The 19,783-nt window shown below is 46.3% G+C and overlaps 2 protein-coding genes across 2 annotated transcripts; both read right to left on the bottom strand.

The window, feature by feature from the left end:
* Positions 1-2,322: 2,322 nt before the first annotated feature.
* On the bottom strand, positions 2,323-5,844 carry mrpl3 (mitochondrial ribosomal protein L3). The gene is made up of 10 exons (XM_047018709.1): positions 5,608-5,844; positions 4,973-5,154; positions 4,702-4,793; positions 4,446-4,544; positions 3,814-3,913; positions 3,654-3,714; positions 3,430-3,541; positions 3,177-3,254; positions 2,887-2,964; positions 2,323-2,552 (listed from the first exon to the last, which is right to left on the bottom strand). Exons 1-10 carry the CDS (start codon positions 5,691-5,693, stop codon positions 2,403-2,405), a joined length of 1,038 nt encoding a protein of 345 aa, XP_046874665.1. The 5' UTR covers positions 5,694-5,844; the 3' UTR covers positions 2,323-2,402.
* An 886-nt stretch (positions 5,845-6,730) lies between these two features.
* On the bottom strand, positions 6,731-19,103 carry cpne4b (copine IVb). Its single transcript, XM_047018669.1, has 16 exons — positions 18,848-19,103; positions 16,140-16,324; positions 14,801-14,980; positions 14,413-14,484; positions 14,238-14,312; positions 13,400-13,483; positions 13,189-13,278; positions 11,425-11,523; positions 11,241-11,327; positions 10,924-10,983; positions 10,671-10,804; positions 10,106-10,160; positions 9,692-9,743; positions 9,164-9,297; positions 8,481-8,717; positions 6,731-7,567 (listed from the first exon to the last, which is right to left on the bottom strand). The coding sequence occupies exons 2-16, from the start codon at positions 16,308-16,310 to the stop codon at positions 7,436-7,438; spliced, it is 1,662 nt and encodes a 553-aa protein (XP_046874625.1). The 5' UTR covers positions 16,311-16,324; positions 18,848-19,103; the 3' UTR covers positions 6,731-7,435.
* Positions 19,104-19,783: the final 680 nt, after the last annotated feature.

Raw genomic sequence — 19,783 nt, 5'->3', positions numbered from 1 at the left:
GCCTAGGGGGGAGGGGCACCCTGTTAGCTCTCAGCAGGACCACCGGTTGTCGAACTGCAAGAGACATGTGGAGCTGGTGTGTGTGGCTTGTGTGTGCGTGTGTGCAAGTGCGTGCGTGTGGGGGTCTTGAGAGAGTGGCCAACACAAAGAAAGAGGTCCGTGAGAGAGGAAGAGGGTGAGGGGTGTGGTGTGTCTGTATACAATCTGCATGCTTTTTGTATTTCTGAGTTGTGTTTTATAAATGAATGCAACTTCTAAGAAACACTATTCAAATCAGGTCCAAGGACCCAAGAAAGCCTTGAAACAAACGATCCGTGAAGACGTCTGTCTCTTTGTGCCGTTCTGCCGAGTCCTCCCATTGAATCCCAAATCCTGCCCTGCTCTCCAGCCAGCCAGCTGTGTGTACTGGAGCACATGTGAGGGATCAGTCCAGTGGCCAGCTCCAGGCCTGTCTCAGAGGAGTGGACCTCCAGCCTGACGACGCTCTGACAAGACTCAGCCTTCCAGACCAACATCCCTCAACTGCCCTGATGACTGAGGGCATTCATGTAGTGAAGCAGTCTGCCCTCAAATAACACACTCAATTATTCATCATCACATGGAGCTGCCGTCTATGCACACAGGTGCACCCACCCACCCACACACACCCACACACACACCCACACCCACACACCCACCCACACACACCCACACACACACCCACACCCACACCCACACCCACACACGCTCACACATCTACTTAGCTTCTGGGATGAACTGTTGGATCGTACCTGCGTTCGTACATGTCCGCCGTCTGGAGACAGGCCAGGCAACACAAATAAACTCTTGTGAATGTGCTGTGTTGTCCAAACTCGGAGTGTGCTGAGTGGCCAATTAGTGACACTGAATCTGCTAGTGTGCTAGTGTGTCCACAGGTTCGCCTGTGAGTGTGTTTGTGTAATCGAAATGCGATAGTCAAAGTGTTGAGACAGCAGAATGAGAGCAGGAGCTCACCAGGCTGGGGTCAGAACCTGACCTCTCAAAGACACCTGCCCGGAGACCGCCTCACCTTCCTACTGGCTACTATTTAATTGTGCAGCGCTGATGTTCTGAACTTCAATGGACACGTCAAACTGTTTCACAGAAGTTTGAAAGTCATTAGCTGGGCTGCTTGCCTCCACACACATATACTGTACACACACACACACACACACCACCACACTGCAAAGCAATTAAAGAAAACGTCGGGGTGGATCAAACCAGCATTCATTTCCCCTACAGGACATGGAAAACCATGTTCTCTTCCTGCCTGCGAAGTCTCTAACGAGTTAGACACACACACCTCCCACACACAAGTGACTTCAACCGGCATGGTTTTCATATCAAAGGCTGCTGTTGTTCCTACTGTGTAGGTTAGCAGGCTACTGTACTGTCATGACACTGCGTGACAACGGGCCCTTCAAGTTGCCTCTGCTTGGGGTTGTGTGTGTGTTGTCACTGATGTAGCCGACTGTGTGATTTCTGCCACTGCTGCGGGCTGCGAGTGTGTATGCAGATCGGGCTAGCTTTGAATATCATGGCTGGGAAATATCAGTGCTGTCAGAAACTGAAAGGGAAAACCCGTTTCAGAGATTAGAAGTTTAGTCCAATTATGTTCCTCTGGTGAGCCACACGACAGGAGAGCCATGGGGGAAGGGGCCAGGGGAGAGAGAGAGAGGGAGGAGAAAGGGGGAAACCACAGAGAGAGGATTCATCCCTAGGGACGCACACTCCCAGAATTACAATAACGACACATTACATGAACCCTTCTATTGGGAAGAGAGATTTAAACCCAACGAAATTGTTTTCGAACATTCTCCCAAGTATTCACTCACACACTGTTTATCGCCCAGCAGTTCCTGCTGCAACATTAATGTTCTCATTTATCCTCTTCCTCACAAATGTCAACCTTTGTCAGCCTTTGTCCCACCCTTCATCACTCTCTCTCCCCCTCTCTCTCTCCCTCCCGCCACTCATCCCATTTCCTCTCTCTACCCTACCACCTTTGTTCCTCTAGCATCAGTATCCATCCTCTCTTCTTCTTTACCTCTATCGGCCTCAGTTTCCCTTTAAAGCTTACCCCCCCCCCCCTCCCCCCTCTTTCCCTCCTCTGTTTTTGCCGTTTCGGTCCTACCGTCTAGGGGGCCTTCCTAGTGACATCACTCCTGTTGTTACCATGGTTTCAGGGAACAGGACCACCACGGTGTAGATAATGGAGACTCAGAGCTGACTGTCATCTCTCTCAAACACACACACACACACGCGCACGTAAACAGCCAAGGACTGAAAAGCAATTGACAGATCTCTGGAAATGACAGTTTATTTAATGATAACAATCCAGATTGAATCTGAAAGGTGCGTGTGTCACAAAGTGTGTGAGCGAGTTATGACAGCGTGACGGAGGGTTCTGTGTGGATGAACATGTCGTCGGCGTAAAGGTCTTCTGGAAGCTCCTCGTCTCCGTCGCAGAAGAACGTGGGGAACGGAGGGTCAAGGTTAAACTTCATCCGAGGGGGCAGGACAGTGTCTCTCACCTGGAACACACACACGCACACACACGGAGACACACACACGGGATAGAAGATTCTGAGCAAGCTGAGCTGAGGTACCCATTTGTTTTCATTAGTGTTTATCTGTAGTCCGTTTTTACTGGTCACAAACGTAAACACACGCAGAGCTGATACAGCACTGTATCAACTAAGATGGATCAGGACATCTAGCAGTGTGTGTGCGTGCGCGTGTGTGAGCGTGTGTGTGCGTAAGAGAGAGAGTGTGTTTGCACAAATGCAAGGTCACTCATCCTGCTAAGAACACTGCCGGTTGAAGTGTTCTAGTTTGTGTGTATGTATTCCTTTGTACGTGTCTCACCTTCACCAAACAGTTCTTGTGGCCAGGAACCGAACCATGAACGTAGAGGACATTGTGTTTGGTGTTGATTCTCCATACCTGAGGAAAGGGAGAGATAAGGGTGGTGGTGGTGGTGGAGGGGGTCGAAGTTAAGGGATAGGAGACAGGGAGGGAGTAAAGAGGGAAGGTGGGATCGTAACAGAGAGAAGATTTCAAATCAGCATGAGGACATTAATATTCATTAATGGTTTTAGCAGATCGGCAATCGTTTCTAAAATCCATCTTGTGTGTGAGGGTGTGTGTGTACCAACCTTTAGACCAGTGGCTGTGTCATAAATATTTCCCATCATGCCAGGCATCTTCTTTCCTTTGAAGACTTTGGCAGGATCCTAGAAAGGGAGAGAGCGAGAGAGCAAAAGAGAGAGAGAGAGAGAGCGAGAGCAAGAGATGGAGAGAGAGAGAGAAAGAAAGAGGGATGGAGAAAAAAAAGAGAGAGTGGCGAGAGAATATTATTTCATGGCGATTGATTGATTAAGTGTGTGTGTGTGTGTTTGTATGTCTCACCCCTCCAGGTCCTGATGCCCCAGGCCTTCGGTGAGTCTTGGTTTGCCCGTGAGACGCTGGCTGACCTTTGAACCCGTAACGTTTCATCACACCTTGGAAACCCTTTCCGATCCTACGCGTGCACGACACACACATCTTGTAAAGGCACATTCTGTGAACTAATAACTGAGCCAACTTGAGACGGAGAGGAGACAGAAAGAGAGAAATGGAGGAAGGGGACTTACGTTTTCGCAGTGACATCAACATACTGACCAGGGCGGAAGTGTGCTGCATGGAGAGGAGTGCCTGGAAAATCACACACACACGCACAGAGATAAGAGAGAGTGCATGAGCAAGGGTGAGAGAAAGAGTAAGAAGATATGATGATAAAGTGAGTGTGCACACCTGGTTTGATAATGGCGTTGTCAGAAACTTTAAACGTTGTCACTTTCTGTTTGGGAGGCACACCTGCTATCCTAAACATCTCCATGTTCTCCTCCGTCTTCTACGAAAAGAGAGAGAAGAGGGGAGAAGGAGAGGAAGAAAAAAAGATTTGTGGTATTTAAGATGAACCCTGAATCTTGCACACATACTTCTGTCTCCTTCTGTCTCAAACACACAACCAAGCACGCACACCCCTGCAGTCAGTGGTGACATTTCCATCCTCTCTGATCATCAAAACTTCATCCCCTCCAGTCGCTGAAGTGTCTCTCTCTCTCTCCCCACGCTATCTGTCTACCTATCCATCTCTGCACCTCCCTCCCCACTTCCTCTTTTCTGAAAGTCACCCAGGAGATGATGCTGTCCTTGCCTGTGTGTATGTAACTGACAGTAGTAGACAGTACTCCTCTGACGGCAGGAGAGCCCAGATACTTCCTTTTTGGGGCAAAAACTTAAAAAAAGGAAAACTAAAAGTCTGCTTGCACTCAGTGCCTAAAATAATTTCCAATTGAAAAGAGGAAATGGAGCTAAATTTGCTGGGCATGGCTGACATTGAACATGCTATATGTGAGAGGCAAACTGCTTTTTTGACTTACGTAAAAAGGTGATGCATTTCGGCCTCCGACCACCAGGGCTGCAGTGTGGCCGTCGTACTCCTCTTTGGTCAGGTGCTTCAGCACATGGCAATCCTGCACCTACACACACAGAAAGAGGTTAACCTAACAATGTGAAGAAAATAACTTTGATCATTTACAGGGTACCACATCAGAAACCAAATTAATAAATGTATTTTTCACATGCACCGTTACAGAACCCTAACCCTTCTTCTTGAGTCAGGGCTGTGTGTGTTACCTGCAGCATGGTCACCACGTGTCTCTCCCCTGACTTGGTCCACACAGGAGCCATCCCCAGCTTCACTGCTACCAAACCCACTCTTCTGCTCCCTGGACCAGGGAGGGAGAGAGATGGATGGAGGGGCAGTCAGAAAGAAACACACATGGTTTTCATTTAGTCATCTACTGAGCTAACTCTCGGTGATCTGGGTAAACCCCCCCCCCCCCACACACACACACACACACACAAACACACACATACATGCATACACCTAGACAACACGACTCACCGTCAGTCCACTCTTGTCTTGGCCAGGGTTCATCCTTTAAGGGGTGGAGCTTGGCAGCTGTCTGTTTGTTAAACTCCTCCCCCAGGCTTTTCCTCATATATGACTGGTTGTCCTCTGTGAGGTGCTCATCCCACCAGGTAGTGGTCTTCACGGTCCGAATACAGCCAAGTGCCAGGAAGGAACTTGGGGGTGGACAGACAGAAGATGGATGGATGGATAGAGGCATGGGTGGAGGCATGGATGGACCGATAGATGGATAGATGGAGTGAGGTCAGAGAAGTTAGTATGTAACATCAATCTTGCAGTGCCTTCAAGCACAGTCATCAACAAATATTGTCCTTAATGTCAAATGAGACAGCAAAGCGCTAGTTTTAGACTAACTAAAAGTCTGGATCTTTACTGTACAAAGCTCATCCTAACTAGGTAGCTTGCTTGCTATCAAGCTGCACCCTTACGCATAATGACCAACGAGTAGCCTATTTAGCAATTCAGTTGTACATACTCAATGATGACTAAGTAAAATTGGTGTCACTGTTTCGTTTTGGTCAAGTTTATAAGCTCATCAGCAGTGAGCTGTAACATAGCAGGAAGGTTAGCCAGATTGCAATAGCCTCATCCTCCAAAACTGAACATACCTGTCGGCTGCTTTGCCCGGTCGCACTGCTAATGTTACAACACTTGCTCCTCTGTGAATCAGAAACCGACACGTCCACGCCGCCATTCCGTTATTTACACACAAGCTTGGCGAATTACTTTAGCGAAATATTATAGATCAAAGACTGACACAGCTGTTCACACTATAAGTACTCCCATGCCTTAGTTTATGTCCCGTTGTGAAATGTCACCCTGAGAACTTCCGGTACGATTAGAAAATAGTTCCGCCGCACACGCTCTGAAAACTGTTACTGGCTTTACAATGGTTCCGATTTGAACAACGATTCTACCTAAAAGATAAAGTATTCATGATCTCAGACAAGTTTTTTTCGGAAAACGTGAACTTAAAAAGGATGTTTAACAACTACTTTACCTTACTGTTACACTGTTTCAACGGAAAGAACAACGAACACCCACTAACTGTGTATTGTTACTGTGTAGGTGTGTGTAAGTGTGTGTGTGTGTGTATGTGCGGGCGTGCGTGTGGGTGTGTGTGTGTACGTGTGTGTGTATGTGTGTGCGACAATGATAAAGTGCTTTGCATTTAGAAGTGTCTGATAATTTACATCACAGTACATCCACTCATGCATAAATGTGTGTGTGTGCTCTGTGTTGTGAGGTTTTATATGGAGATGAATTAGCAAAAACCTCCCTCCAACCAAGTATACATATTCATGAGTTACAGGGAGATAAAGTGTGGAATTAGGAGAGTGGAGAAAACCAAATTAAACTCTTAAAGACCTGAACAATTCTTCAGTTCTCTTTCTTTTTCTTCACCTGCGTCACACTTCATTCCCCTTGCCATCCCTCCTGCCCTCTCTCTATCTCTCTCTCTCTCTCTCTCTCTCTCTCTCTCTCTCTCTCTCTCTCTCTCTCTCTCTCTGTCTCAGACACACACACATTAGACCATCGGACAAGGGCATCTGGGAAATTGAAGTATGATGTAGGGAGCTGTGATATTATATTTAAAACAAGTGCCTCAAGCACAGGTATCCTATACACACACAGAGAGACAGCAGAGGTGCACAGAGGAGGAAAACGAGTGTCTTTATTTTTGTCAACATGCAGAATACAGAAACAACCTGATTCAGCAGAGCTCTGTATCAAACACACACGTATGCCTACTGTATTCCCCCACAAAACACTTTGAATTTTAAGAAGATTAAGAAATTATTACAATTATTATTAATTTCTGTAATTTAGCAAAATGTCATCAAACCTGTAGAAAAGAACCAGAAACCAACTCACCTTACTGGTGGCTATTTCACTTAAATGACAAAAATACTTTAGTTTGTGGATAACTTGCAAGTTGCTACAAAATGTTGAGAAGATATCTTGAGTTGTGCATGCAGTTGAGAGTATATTAGCCAGAGGTGTTACCAATCCTCTTAATACATGTCTACACTCATGGGCGCTAACTCTAGGCCATACTTTGGCTTGCTGGTTGAGGCTAAAGATCTGTCTTGCTAGTTATCTAAATAAGGTAAGAGTGTCATTTCATTGGTGAACTACTGTATGGTTGAAGTCTGCATGCTGGGTCAGTTCACTGTTCTGACATCTCTAAAGACATACTGTATCTCTGACGTCACATTCCTTCTAAAAGATGGAGCCACTGAGGCACATGCAATTATCCATAGTTAGAACCACCAGAACAAGCTATCTCTCTGAGCTAGACTACAGTATAGAAGAAGTATGGAGAAGTATGGTTTGTGTGCGTGTTTGTGTTTGTGTGTGTGTGTGTGTGTGGAGGGGGCTCTATATATGGAAATGTATGTGCATATACATTTGTGTATGTGCGTGGACATGTTGTCAGGGACTGAAAGATCTGGAAGACTCATAGTCAGACATGCATTTGGGTTTAATGCCTTTAGCGTTGTAGTAATCCACCACCTGGTTCGGAACCTCGGCTAACACGCTCTTAGCCAGAGCTGCTGGGGATGCCTAGGAACACACAGAGAGATGCTGGATGTGAAATCACGCACACACGCAGACGCAAACACACATGCTGACACACATACCCAGGTAGACACTCACGGACTTTGAACACATAAATGCATGCAAAACACACACAGTGAAGGATTTCATCTCTACACATGCTTAAAAAAATACACACACACACCCTTCGAGTAAAATAATTCTCTGACATGATTTACCATGGAAGTTCACTCACTTTCTCTCTCTCTTTCCCTCTTCTCATCCCATCCCTAGTTTCCTCTCCTATCTACCTGTTATCCTCCTCTCTGCCTGTCACAGAGAACCTTTGTCCCTCTAATCCTCTTTGAAAAGAAACGACAGAGCAGAAAATCACCTCTCTGCCCCTGTCACACACCCCCTCCTTCTGCTTTTGTCTTTACCATGTCCCTGTCTGTCTGTCTCTCCCTCCTCTATCTCTCCCCTACCTTCTCTTCCTCCTCTACTTCTCTCCATCTGTGTCTCTCCCATTCCAACTCTCTAACCTATTTCTTACTTTTCCTTTCATTCCATCTCTCTCTCTGTCCCTCTCTCCTTCTTCCTCTCTCCTACCTTTTTGTGTATTCCATTCCTTCCACCCCACACCAACCAGTCTTTCTCCATTCTGCTGTGATGTAATTGGCTGATTTCTCCGCATGTCAGAGTCCGAACACAGCGTGACAGACTAGACTAAACGCTGCCAGAGTCATGCTGACTCCCAGGCTAAATTAAACGCCTCCAGAAACCATCAGTGAAACACACCCACATAGACAAGCACATACGAAACCCACACATAACAGCTGCCACTATTAAACAACTGAAAAACAGGATAAATGCTTTTGACCAGCGGAGCAAACTTATGTGACGCACATGCACGCACACACAAACGCACACACCCACTTACATGCTTGAAGTCCTTGAAGGGGACGAACTGGACAATGTCTCTCAGCACGGGCTCTCCCTTGGGCGAGCGCAGGATCCCGTCGTCCCCGTCCAGCATCTGCATGTCTGTGAAGTCGGCGTTGCCCACGCCAACGATGATGACGGACATGGGCAGGTGGGACGCGTGCACGATGGCCTCACGCGTGTCGGCCATGTCAGTGATTACACCGTCGGTCAAAATAAGGAGGATGAAGTACTCCTGGGAGGTGAGCAGGAGGGGTTGAGAGAGAGGGGAGGGGTGATTGTGAAGGGCAAAAGGGGATAGGAGAGAGGGGAGGGGTGATTGTGAAGGGCGAAAGGGGATAGGAGAGAGGGGAGCAAATGAAAGAGGGGATAGGGGAGTCCTAAAAGCATCATCTTATGTCATATTTATATCCATCACTGTCACTTCATGTTCCCCCCTCTCTCTGTTCCCCCCCCATCTCTCCCATTCCCTCTCTCTCCCTTTCTCCCCCGTTTCTCTCTCTCACTCTCTCACTTTGTCTTTCCCTCTTCCTTCCTTCTCCACCTCTCCCTCTCTATTTGCCTTTGTCCTGTCCCTCCATCTCCTTCTCTGTGTCTCTCTTTCTCTCTCCCTCCGTCTCTCTCTCTTTCTCTCTCTCTGACTCTCCCTCTTCTCTCCCCTTCTTCCGCTCTCTCTCTCACCATTGCCTCCTTGGTGTGCATCTCCTCCGAGGCTGAGGAAGCCACTTTCTGGATGATGGGAGCGATGTTGGTAGGACCATACAGCTGGATCTTAGGAAGACAGTTCTGGTAGGCCTCTACCACACCCTGAATACCTGGACACACAGGCACAAACACACACACGTGAACGCGCACATACGCAAACACTTTTTCATATTGTACACTTGCTCAGATGAGAAATGACCTTAGCCACTCTCAAGGAGACATGAAATATTGTCTTTGTAGGTAAACAACAACAGTCCACTTTAAATATAAACTTACAGACACAATAAAACAAACACACACACACCTCCATGACAGGTGTGTGAAGAGGGGAGTCATTTCACACATACAGATTAGTGTTGTTATTTCTACTCTTTTATGGGCAGAGCTAAAAATACAAGCAGAGCTCTTTCTACAGCATGAGGACCCTGCCAGCTGTGCACACAGCCAGTGTGAATGTGTATAACAGTGTGTTCAGCTATGTCTGTGTGTGTGTCAACAGCTCACCTGCACACTCCGGGTTGTCCTCGTCAAAGTTCACTGCAAAGTCATGCGACACCTGTGAGAGTGTGGAGGGTTACTGCAGACACTGACACACACCAAGGTTCACACACACCAAGGTTCACACACACCACACGCAAAACACACACACCCGATACAACGTCCACACACACACCAAACACAAGGTCCACACACACACACCAAACACAAGGTCCACACACACACACCAAACACAAGGTCCACACACACACACCAAACACAAGGTCCACACACACACACCAAACACAAGGTCCACACACACACACCAAACACAAGGTCCACACACACACACCAAACACAAGGTCCACACATTTCAGACACAAGGTGACATGTCACACACACACAGGGAGCTGAAGAGTGCGGGTGTGAAGGAACATCTACCTTGAAGTCAGGAGGTATCTGAGCACCAAACCCAAAGGCTGGAAACATCTTATCACTGAGAGAGAGAGAGAGAGAGAGAGAGAGAGGGGGGGGGGGGGGGGGGGGGGGAGAGAGAGAGAGAGAGGGGGGGAGAGAGAGAGAGGGGGAGAGAGAGAAGGAGGAAAAATAAAGAAGGAGTGGTAGAGGTAGAGAAGGGGCAAGAGGAAATGAGCTTGTCTGATTGCATTAGTGTTTCCAATCGAAGCCCACGCAGCCTGTTAGTTAGTTAAGGCTACCGTAGCAACCGTCTAGATACCCACAGAAACCACTTCTATAACTCAATCATAAACAACAGGACAGTCTTTGTCGATCTCAGTTTGTTATTGATTAGCAAGCTCTTGGACCATTGATTACAGATTGAATACGTTCTCACAGCCCCTGGAGAACTCTTTTCATCTCAGGCATATCTCCATCATAGAAACCACAACCTTCTGGGACTGTAACCTGGGGTAACACACTTGTTCACGTAATTCATTGATTAGATGATTGATGAGTATTGAAGAAGCTGAGTGATCTGGTAGGATACCTGTCGTAGTCTTGGCAGATCTCTCCTACAGCGACCAGAGCCTTCAGATACTCATTGGGCTGGTAGGGGTGAATGTAATGGAGCGAACAGCTGTTCTTGGGGTCACCGTTGGATGCTGTGAAGTCTATGGCGACCTAAGAAACACACACACACACACAGGGTCATTGTCAGTCCCCTTTGACACTTCAAGACTGCAAAATGCCCCATTTGTCTTCAAACACAAACACAAACACACACACGCGTACGCACTCACCGTGAACTGTATCTGGCAGCCTCCCATGATGTAATCCAGGAAAGAGTACATCTTGATGATCTGTAATCAGAGGAAACACCAGGACAGCTTCTGTGAGCCCCCCCATGGACTCCTTGGGTTCTAGTCTACCTCCAACACCTACTGTTCCAACACTCAGCTACTCTAACTCTAGATGAGGTGAGGAGGTGAGGAGATGAGGTGAGGGGATGAGGTGAGGAGGTGAGGAGATGAGGAGATGAGGTGAGGAGATGAGGTGAGGTGAGGAGATGAGGAGATGAGATGAGGAGATGAGGTGAGGAGATGAGGGGCGTCCTTACCTTGCAGTGGTTGAGGAGGACGACCCCGGAGTTTCTGTAGTTCTTCTTCTTCACCTGGTATTTGGGATTTATACACTCCCATTGCATCTACATAGACACATGCACACAAGTCACCAGGACACATTTCTTTATATGTGTGTGTGTGTAGCAGTAGTACTGTACATATATGTGGGATATGTGTCACCTGTTTGCCCTCACAGTCCGTACGTAACTCCTTAAAGGTGGTCTGAAATTCTCCAATGAAGTCGTGCTTCCCATTAGAGTCCCAGTCCCATACTGTGCACTACCAAAAACACACACAAACACACTTCCGGTAAGTATTACTGCGTTACATCACACACGTGTTGCACACACACTCACAGACACACACACACACACACACACACAGGGAAATGCCATGTTGAATGATTGATAAGCAGGTGTTGGTGGGGGGCGATGAAGCAGTGAAATATTAATCTGAAGATGCTGTGAGGGACTGGTCTGTAGAGACCCTAATATGTGTGTGTGAGTGTGTAAGAGTAAGAGGACGGTCTTTCTCTCATGGGTACAACAAGAATAATGTTAGCACTGCAGGTAAAACGCCATTGAGGAAAACTAACAACTACCAACAGTTCAGGGCTTCATTCAAACATTTTAAACCATGTCAGATGGAAACAGCTGTGGGCCAGTTAAATTGAGGTGACAAAGTAAAACTGTACGTCCCAAATAGGTCTCCTTCACAAATACAGTGAATACTGGAAGTATGTGAGACGTAGGGAGTATTGTGCAGAGGGAATGTGTCTTTCAAAAAGGTTAAAGAATATAGAATGCATCGCACCCTCTTGAACGCAACCCATATCCCCCATGTCGAGAGGGTCCACTGAGTTAGTTACCAGCAGACTAAAACCAACGATCACTGATTAAGGTCAAGGAGAACAAGTCTAATCCCTTCATGTCCTGTCCACACTCGGAGTGCCACATAACCTTGCCCACTAAACCTCTGTAGTGTGTGTGCATGCACTTTTCCTTGTCCTTGTGTACGCTTGTGTACGCCTTTGTGAGTGTGTGATGTGTGTGTATCTGTGTGTATGTGATGGGTGTGTATGTGTGTGTGTGTAAGATGTGTGTGTGTTTGTGATGGGTGTGTATGTGTGTGTGTGTGTGTGTAAGATGTGTGTGTGTGTGTGTGTGTGTGTGATGTGTGTGTATGTGTGTGCAGGCCTTGCTTGGTCCCACTTGAGGGCTGAGAGGTCCATTTGATAGAGTAATGATAAAGTGAAGAGGCTCTATTCACTATAGAGACAAAGAGAGAGAGAGAGACAGAGAAAGAGAGAGAGACAGAGAGAGAGAGAAAGAGAGAGAGAGACAGAGAGAGAGGGGGGGAATACAATTTTCATTTATGGAGACCCAGGTGAGGTACTGAATATGGAGCATTGTTCTGGATGGAGATCTGCTGTGATGTCACCCATTCTAATGCTATGGATCAGATGATTTCAGCAGTTAACACTAGAAACAATTTCCGGCTGTGGGTATGTGTCCCTTTGTGTGTGTGTGTGTGTGTGTGTGCGTGTGCGTGCGTGTGCGTGCACGCATGAGCCCTTTCCCCCGCTGACAGAAGCCACACAGTGTTAAGACGGCTTTGAATATTTAATGAGCTTATGTTTATTCATGATGTGAATATCTGTTTGGAACCACTGTAAGGTCACCAAGTTTCCCCTGAAGCGCGCACACGCACCCTCACACTCACACATACACAAACCTGACATTCACATCATATAAACAACAAGCTATCGGCACCCAGCTTCCCTGAAAGCTGGAAGACAACACGCAGACAGAACATGACAAACACCTGGTGCTGTCAAAGCTGGGGAGGTGACAGGTCAGGGTGAGTTTGTGGAGAGGCCATGCGGGGTCAGGGTTAGGTCGTGGACAGCTCATGCAGGAGTCAGTGTGATGTTTGTGGTCGAACCTTCAGCTCTCGCTCGTGGTCTCCACTGCAGAGGGTATTCAGAGACACCTTAAAGGACTTCCACATCGGACTCAGGTTGTTCATGACTGTCTGCACACACACACGCACACACATACATTTACACACACAATAATAAATGCATTCCTTGCGCCATAATAATACCTAATAAAGGTTCCAGCTACGTGTGTAAGAGAATATATGTGTGACATACCTCAGTCCTGTGAACAAGGGACCCAGTGCCATCATCATTTATTCTGAAGATCTCGAGAAAGGGATCTGATTTGCTGAAGAAATCCTACAAAGACAAGAAGGAATTTGACATCACAGTTCCATTCCTTCCTCCCTACCTCTGTCTATCCTCTTCCTCCTTCCCTCTCTCCTTACCTCTGTCTATCCTCTTCCTCCTTCCCTCTCTCCCTACCTCTGTCTATCCTCTTCCTCCTTCCCTTCCTCCCTACCTCTGTCTATCCTCTTCCTCCTTCCCTCTCTCCCTACCTCTGTCTATCCTCTTCCTCTACCTCTATCTGTCTATGTCCCCTTCTCTCTTTTTACCCTCCCCCTTCCTATGTGGTGAATTTGTACAGTGTGGTCTAAATTTGTTGTGGTGTTGTGTGTGGTGTCTAGTCTATGTGTTTGTTTGTGTGTGTGGTGTCTGTTCGTTGTGTGTGTGTACTCTACTAATGAAGGCTTGGTGATTAATGTGTGTGGGTTATTAGCCTACCATTCTCAGCATGGCCTCTCTGATGATAGATCATGGTTTGACCGAGTGTGTGTGTGTGTGTGTTTATTTACTTTAGACTGTGAGTCGGCACCATCCTCCACTCCACCGTCAGTCTATTCAAACACATAGACACACACACACACACACACAAATACACTCACCCGCCCCCTCAACTCTTCCTGTCAGTGAACATACACTAACTCTTCTCTCTCTGTCAGACCTGTCCATGCATGTTATCTCCTCTCATATCAAAATACATGTATTAGTAATTAAACCTCTCTGACACAACCCCACAGACACACACACACACACAGTCTGCTGGTATCACCTTGTCGTCTAGTTTGCGAGCACTGAAGCCCAGTTCCACATAATCATCATTTCCAGATATCTCCTCTGCTGTTACCTGGAGAGACACAAATGGAATCATGTGTGTGGAGCTGTGTGCGTCTGTGTGTGTTTAGGTGTACAGATGTGCATATGTGTGTTTGTGTGAGATCTCATACCGTAATGGAAGATTTGCCTGAGGTGTTTCCCTGCTTGAGTAGAGCTTTGGCCAATTTCCTCTGAGACACGATCTGGTGTAAACACATTAGAAACACACATATGGCTCTAAGACATGTACACAAACACGTAAGGACAGATAGTGAAAAACAAAGAACACTCCACACTTCCACAGTGCACTCTCCTGACATAATGTGCACTCTCATGCTCTCCTGACATGAAGTGCACTCTCATGCTCTCCTGACATGATGCGCACTCTCATGACCCACGACTGTCTTTCCCGTGTTCTCCTAATGCTCTCTCTAATACTTGTGCTAACGTGCGTTCCCCTAGCCGTGCATGCACTCAACGGTTCAAACATGTATTCCCCTCGTCCGACGTGCACCGTACCTGTCCTAACGTGCACTCCATGGCACCCAGGAAGTCTGTGTCACGAAGGCCATTGTGGGCGGAGCTAATGTCGTGCAGTTCAAAGCGGAGACGCTGCACTTCCTCAAAGTAGAAGTCCACCAGGAACACCTTGGAGAACACCGGGTTGATGCTGCTCCTGATGATCTCTGTACGGTCCACCTAGACGCACACAGGCGCATACACACACACGCACATACACACACATTAACACACACATATACACACACACGCACAGACCCAGGGGAAAATCAACAGTTGTGCCATCTGGTGTAACCTTCTAAACACAATGACATGAGGTCACACTGGACCAAACACCAGTGTGGGATTTGCGCCCTCTGTTATACTTTCTACATTTGGATTGTAACACAGTGGTCATTCCACACTCCTAAACCACCGCAATCACAGCAAGCCGTACATCAATGATATGTATCGTTCAGTAGCAAACACACACACACACACACTCAAACTCATACATTACACACACTTGAGTATAAGGGTTTGTTTTGAAGCTTCTAGCTGCATGCTTTAGATAAACACATCAAAGAGCAAGCAACTCTATAGGACTACCAGCACACACACACACAAACTCTCTCTCTCTGCCAAACTTCAATCAATATAAACTTGATAACATCTGTCTATCAGTGCAAAGGCGCATATAGACACCTCCCACCAAAAAAATCTCATCCACAAAAACACACGCAGACACACACTCAATCTGACACGTACAGTCATGCAAACATTAACATACACCAAACACACTGCTGTATTGGCTCTTGTATCAGTAAGAAGCTTTTTATAGAATCTCAGGGGAGAAAGTCTGCTGCACTACTTTCTCAAGACACGGATTCCCTAACCTCTGGAGAGTGTGTATGTGTGTGTGGCTGTAAGATTCAAGAAAGATTTGTGTGTGTGTGTGTGTGTAGAGAAATAGAGAGAAAAGGACAGAGAGAAATCATGCGTAATAGACTCACCGTGTTTGTGTGTGCAGATGTGTGTGCATACATATTCAACAGAGCAAGGGCACTTTAGTCAGCACGTCTTTCTGTTCCAGCCAAGTCAGACATGCGGCTTTCTAATGGAGCCCTAAAGATACTAGATCAACCTGATGCTATAGACAGACAGACAGACAGACAGACAGACAGACAGACAGACAGACAGACAGACAGACAGACAGACAGACAGACAGACAGACAGACAGACAGACAGACAGAGATAGATTGATAGATAGATAGATAGATAGACAGAGAGACAGATAGATAGATAGACAGATAGATAATCATTGGAAGGAAGTCAACACACAGACACACACGCAGGTTACCTCAAACCACTGTCCATGGGACTGCATTTTGAGGACCACACAGGGGTCTGGCTTGGAGAGGGCGTCCCTGTCAGAGATGCCCCTGCACGCCACCCGCAGCTCCACCTTGGTGAGGCAGGGAGAGCTGATGAAGCCCAGGGTGGCCTCAGCTGACTCGTAGATGTTACTCATCCTGGACACACACGCTGCAGGAGACACACACACGCACACAGCACAGTTGGTGTGGATGGTGGGGCAGAAGTGAAGTGAAACACATTTGTGGATGTACTGTATCCAAACACACACACACACATCTATGGTTTTCCTCACATGTGCACGACCACATACACACACACACAGACAAAGGAAAGTTCTCTCTCACACACACACGCACATACTGTACACACACACACTCGCACACACTGTTAGTAAGATGACTACAAACATTCCACTTCATCTGAACCTTATTTGTATCAACATGTCCAGATATAGTTCTCCTGAGTAAGCAGTAAGCAAGTCTCAAGGTCAGGAGACACAGGGTAGGCAGAATACTGCACACACACACAGCAACACACACACTACACTAACATACACACACAGGCACACACTACACACACAGGCACACACAAGCAGAAACATACACTAAACTAAGTGTCACTAACACATACACAGTGCTCAGGCGGAACAATGCACACATGCACAGGAAAACACACACATGCAGTCGACTACATAGCAAACGTTGACCAGATGTGCACTACACATTGAAAAGAAAATGGCGTTGAATATAAATGATCAACATTTTCTAAAAACAACCTTTTACAGTAAGAATTATGAATTACTTTGCAATAATGCTCACGCTATTTACACGATAAACTCAAAGGGAACACAAATGTCAAGAAAGTATGTCAGGGCCTGAGAGTGGAGTTAGAACAATGGTAGTGAATGAAGTGGAAGGATGTGGGCATGTTAGCAGTAGCACCACAGTAGGCTATCTGAACCCTGTGGGAGCAAGCCAGAGAGGAATTGGGTCTGAGTTTGACCCCAATGCTGCTATCTCTCTCTCTCTCTCTCTTCTCTCTGTCTCTCTCTCTCCTGCTGCTTCTTTGCTTGTAGATTGCTCTCACTTCTTGACTCCCTGCTCTCTCTCTCCCTCTCTCCTTCTCCCCCCTCTCTCTTTTCCATAATTCATGTTCCATGTGTGTGCTGAACGATGATTATTTTTAGATAAGCAGGAGGGAGCGCAAACTGCTAGAACCACATAGCAGGTGTCTAATGTAGCAGATGTTGGGTGTGTAATTGTAGGTGTGCATGTGCATGCACTTCTGTCTGTGTGCCTGTGCCCGTTTGTGTGTGTCCATGTGTGCTTGTGTGTGTGTGTGAAACAGATGCTGTCTGTTACGGCTGACAGCAGATGACATCGATAGTCATGGTGGCTGTATCCGGTGTGTGTCTGGTCAGTTTGTCTGTCTGTCAGCAGAACAAACATTGGGATTTAGCCCTATGTACGCATGTTTGGAACAATATTTTCGAAAGAAACTGAAAATCTGCCAATGGGTTGCCATTGATGAGACAAGAAGCTGTATCCAGAGGAGTAGATGCGTTCAATGTCGCATCATCAATGTTGCACTTCCTAGGGGAGCGGATCTGGCCTGGGTTCCTTGCTGCATGTCTTCCTTTCTCTCTCCCTGACTTCCTGTCTACATTGAACTGTATCTCCAAAAAAGCATGCAAACGCCCAAAAAATACTCCAACTGAATGCTAGCAAAGTGGGTTTTATAAAGACATTTTAAAGAGTGTTCTACTCCAAGATCTTCATATTGCAAGTCTGTTAGTTTATCGATCTGCTGTCTCCCTCTCTTCACTCAGCAACACAAACAATCCTTTCTCTACTCCCTTGACCTTTGACATCAATATGGTTTATGTGTGTGTAAAGTACGTGTGTTGTGCTGATTTTTTTTATGTGTTCATGGCTGTGTGTGTGTGTGTGTGTGTGTGTGTGTGTGTGTGTGTGTGTGTGTGTGCGTGTGTGTGTGTGTGTGTGTGTGTGCATGCGCTTGTGTGTGGAAAGGAGGGATGGTGGGGGAAAAAAAACATGACATAAATGATTCACAGGGCAAGAAGGTTCATAACCCACCCTGGGTAAAAGCTCAGAGTATTGATCATCAGACAGCTCATACTGTACATGGATGTAACTCTATCAGAGCACCTGCCTTCCACAACCTGTGTGACATAGCTAATATGAACTGAACAATCTGACTTGTAAAACAACTGTCAACTCTTATGGTTTGGCCTCAGCCTCAGTTTTTTTTTTTGCTGGGCTTGGCTGCTACTTCCCTTTGGTATGTTAGCGATTGCATACTGTAAAAAAAAAAACTATTTTCATTGAAGAAAATTGCTTTTTACAGAGAACCGAGATTTACTAACACTTTTGTTTACAATGCATAAGATTAATTAATACCAAGAAACACTGTCCCGGCATTATGGGATAGCTACACTGTTGTCGCATTACTCACGTGAAGAAGTAGCCCGTGAAAAGGATGCGCACAGAGCTAACGCGGCTGGTTTCTTTCTACAAATAACGTAGCCACCTATCGCGTCAAACACCACATCAATGCACGTCAACCCAATTTGTAAAAAAGAAAACAGTAGAGTTTGCGCCATAAAGGATAGTCTAATAAAAGTATAATAGTGGGGTTCCTCTCTTCCGCAACCCGCAGCAAGAAACTCACCTCAGCGGCCGGAGGAAACGATCCAAGCAGAGCAGCTAGGGGAACTTCGCTGCGTTGTAGCCTACTAAAGAATCAGGGATGCTTCACGGTCTCTGGACCCATCTCTCTCTCTCTCTCTCTCTTCTCTCTCTCTACCTCTTTCTGTCACTCTCCCCTTCTCTCTCTCCGTCTCCACCGCAGTGCTGAATAGCTTTACCGTTGACGGCAACAGGACCAAGCCGTTCGCTCCGGTAACAAGCGCAGAGTGTACGGTGCTGTCCGTGCGTCTGTCTGTCCTCCCGGTAAAAGATGGAGAAGAGGGGGACGGTGCGCCTGTTAACTAGAGTTTCTAATCTGCTCCATCGGGGGCCTCGGGGAGCGCACCTAGACACCACTAAGGTGAGGTTAATGGTATAGTACTGACACCTAGTGGACGATACAACGATTAGCAACGGTTGAGTGAAATGGTCTTATCAATGGATGCGTCCCGTTATTCCCCAGGCCTACAATCTTCGACAATGAATACTTTTTAGGATACACTCCAATAATTTAGAAATATCAAAGGCAATTATCATCCTCTCTTGAATTTAATTAATTACATTAAATCAGTAACAGATAGTGGAGAATAAAATTTAAATACAACTGTCAAATTAGGAGCCTAAAATGATATAATTAATGAGTTTGTAATGGTTTATAGTATCAACTGTTACCACAGGATCTAGCCTAATGGGCCTTGCTCATTTATTATCCAATATTATTTCCAATAGTTGTACTCTTATACGTAAGGTGCCCATTTTATTGCATTGACATTCTCACTGTCTAAATCGAGCATAATGTATAGTGTAGGTTATAGGTTATTGATAGTTTGCACAACAAAGGTTACTCTTAATCTGTTAATTAGCCTAATTTATCAATGTGTTTATCTGTGGCATCATCCAGACCCCGCATTGTGCAGCC

Source organism: Hypomesus transpacificus, chromosome 4 (assembly GCF_021917145.1).
Source record: "Hypomesus transpacificus isolate Combined female chromosome 4, fHypTra1, whole genome shotgun sequence".
NCBI classification, from domain to species: domain Eukaryota; kingdom Metazoa; phylum Chordata; class Actinopteri; order Osmeriformes; family Osmeridae; genus Hypomesus; species Hypomesus transpacificus.
Note: the sequence above shows the minus strand (reverse complement) of the source record. Positions and strands in the feature narration are given on the sequence as shown.

Coding starts and splice junctions, on each gene's coding strand:
- cpne4b (XM_047018669.1), bottom strand. CDS start 16,310: ATGAGTAACATCTACGAGTCAGCTGAGGCCACCCTGGGCTTCATCAGC. Junction 11,524..13,188: donor ACCACGAGCGAGAGCTGAAG/GTTCGACCACAA, acceptor TGTTTTTGGTAG/TGCACAGTATGGGACTGGGA. Junction 10,161..10,670: donor ATCTGCCAAGACTACGACAG/GTATCCTACCAG, acceptor TCTCTCTCTCAG/TGATAAGATGTTTCCAGCCT.
- mrpl3 (XM_047018709.1), bottom strand. CDS start 5,693: ATGGCGGCGTGGACGTGTCGGTTTCTGATTCACAGAGGAGCAAGTGTT. Junction 4,545..4,701: donor ACGTGGTGACCATGCTGCAG/GTAACACACACA, acceptor CTGTGTGTGTAG/GTGCAGGATTGCCATGTGCT. Junction 2,965..3,176: donor ACACAGCCACTGGTCTAAAG/GTTGGTACACAC, acceptor CCCTTTCCTCAG/GTATGGAGAATCAACACCAA.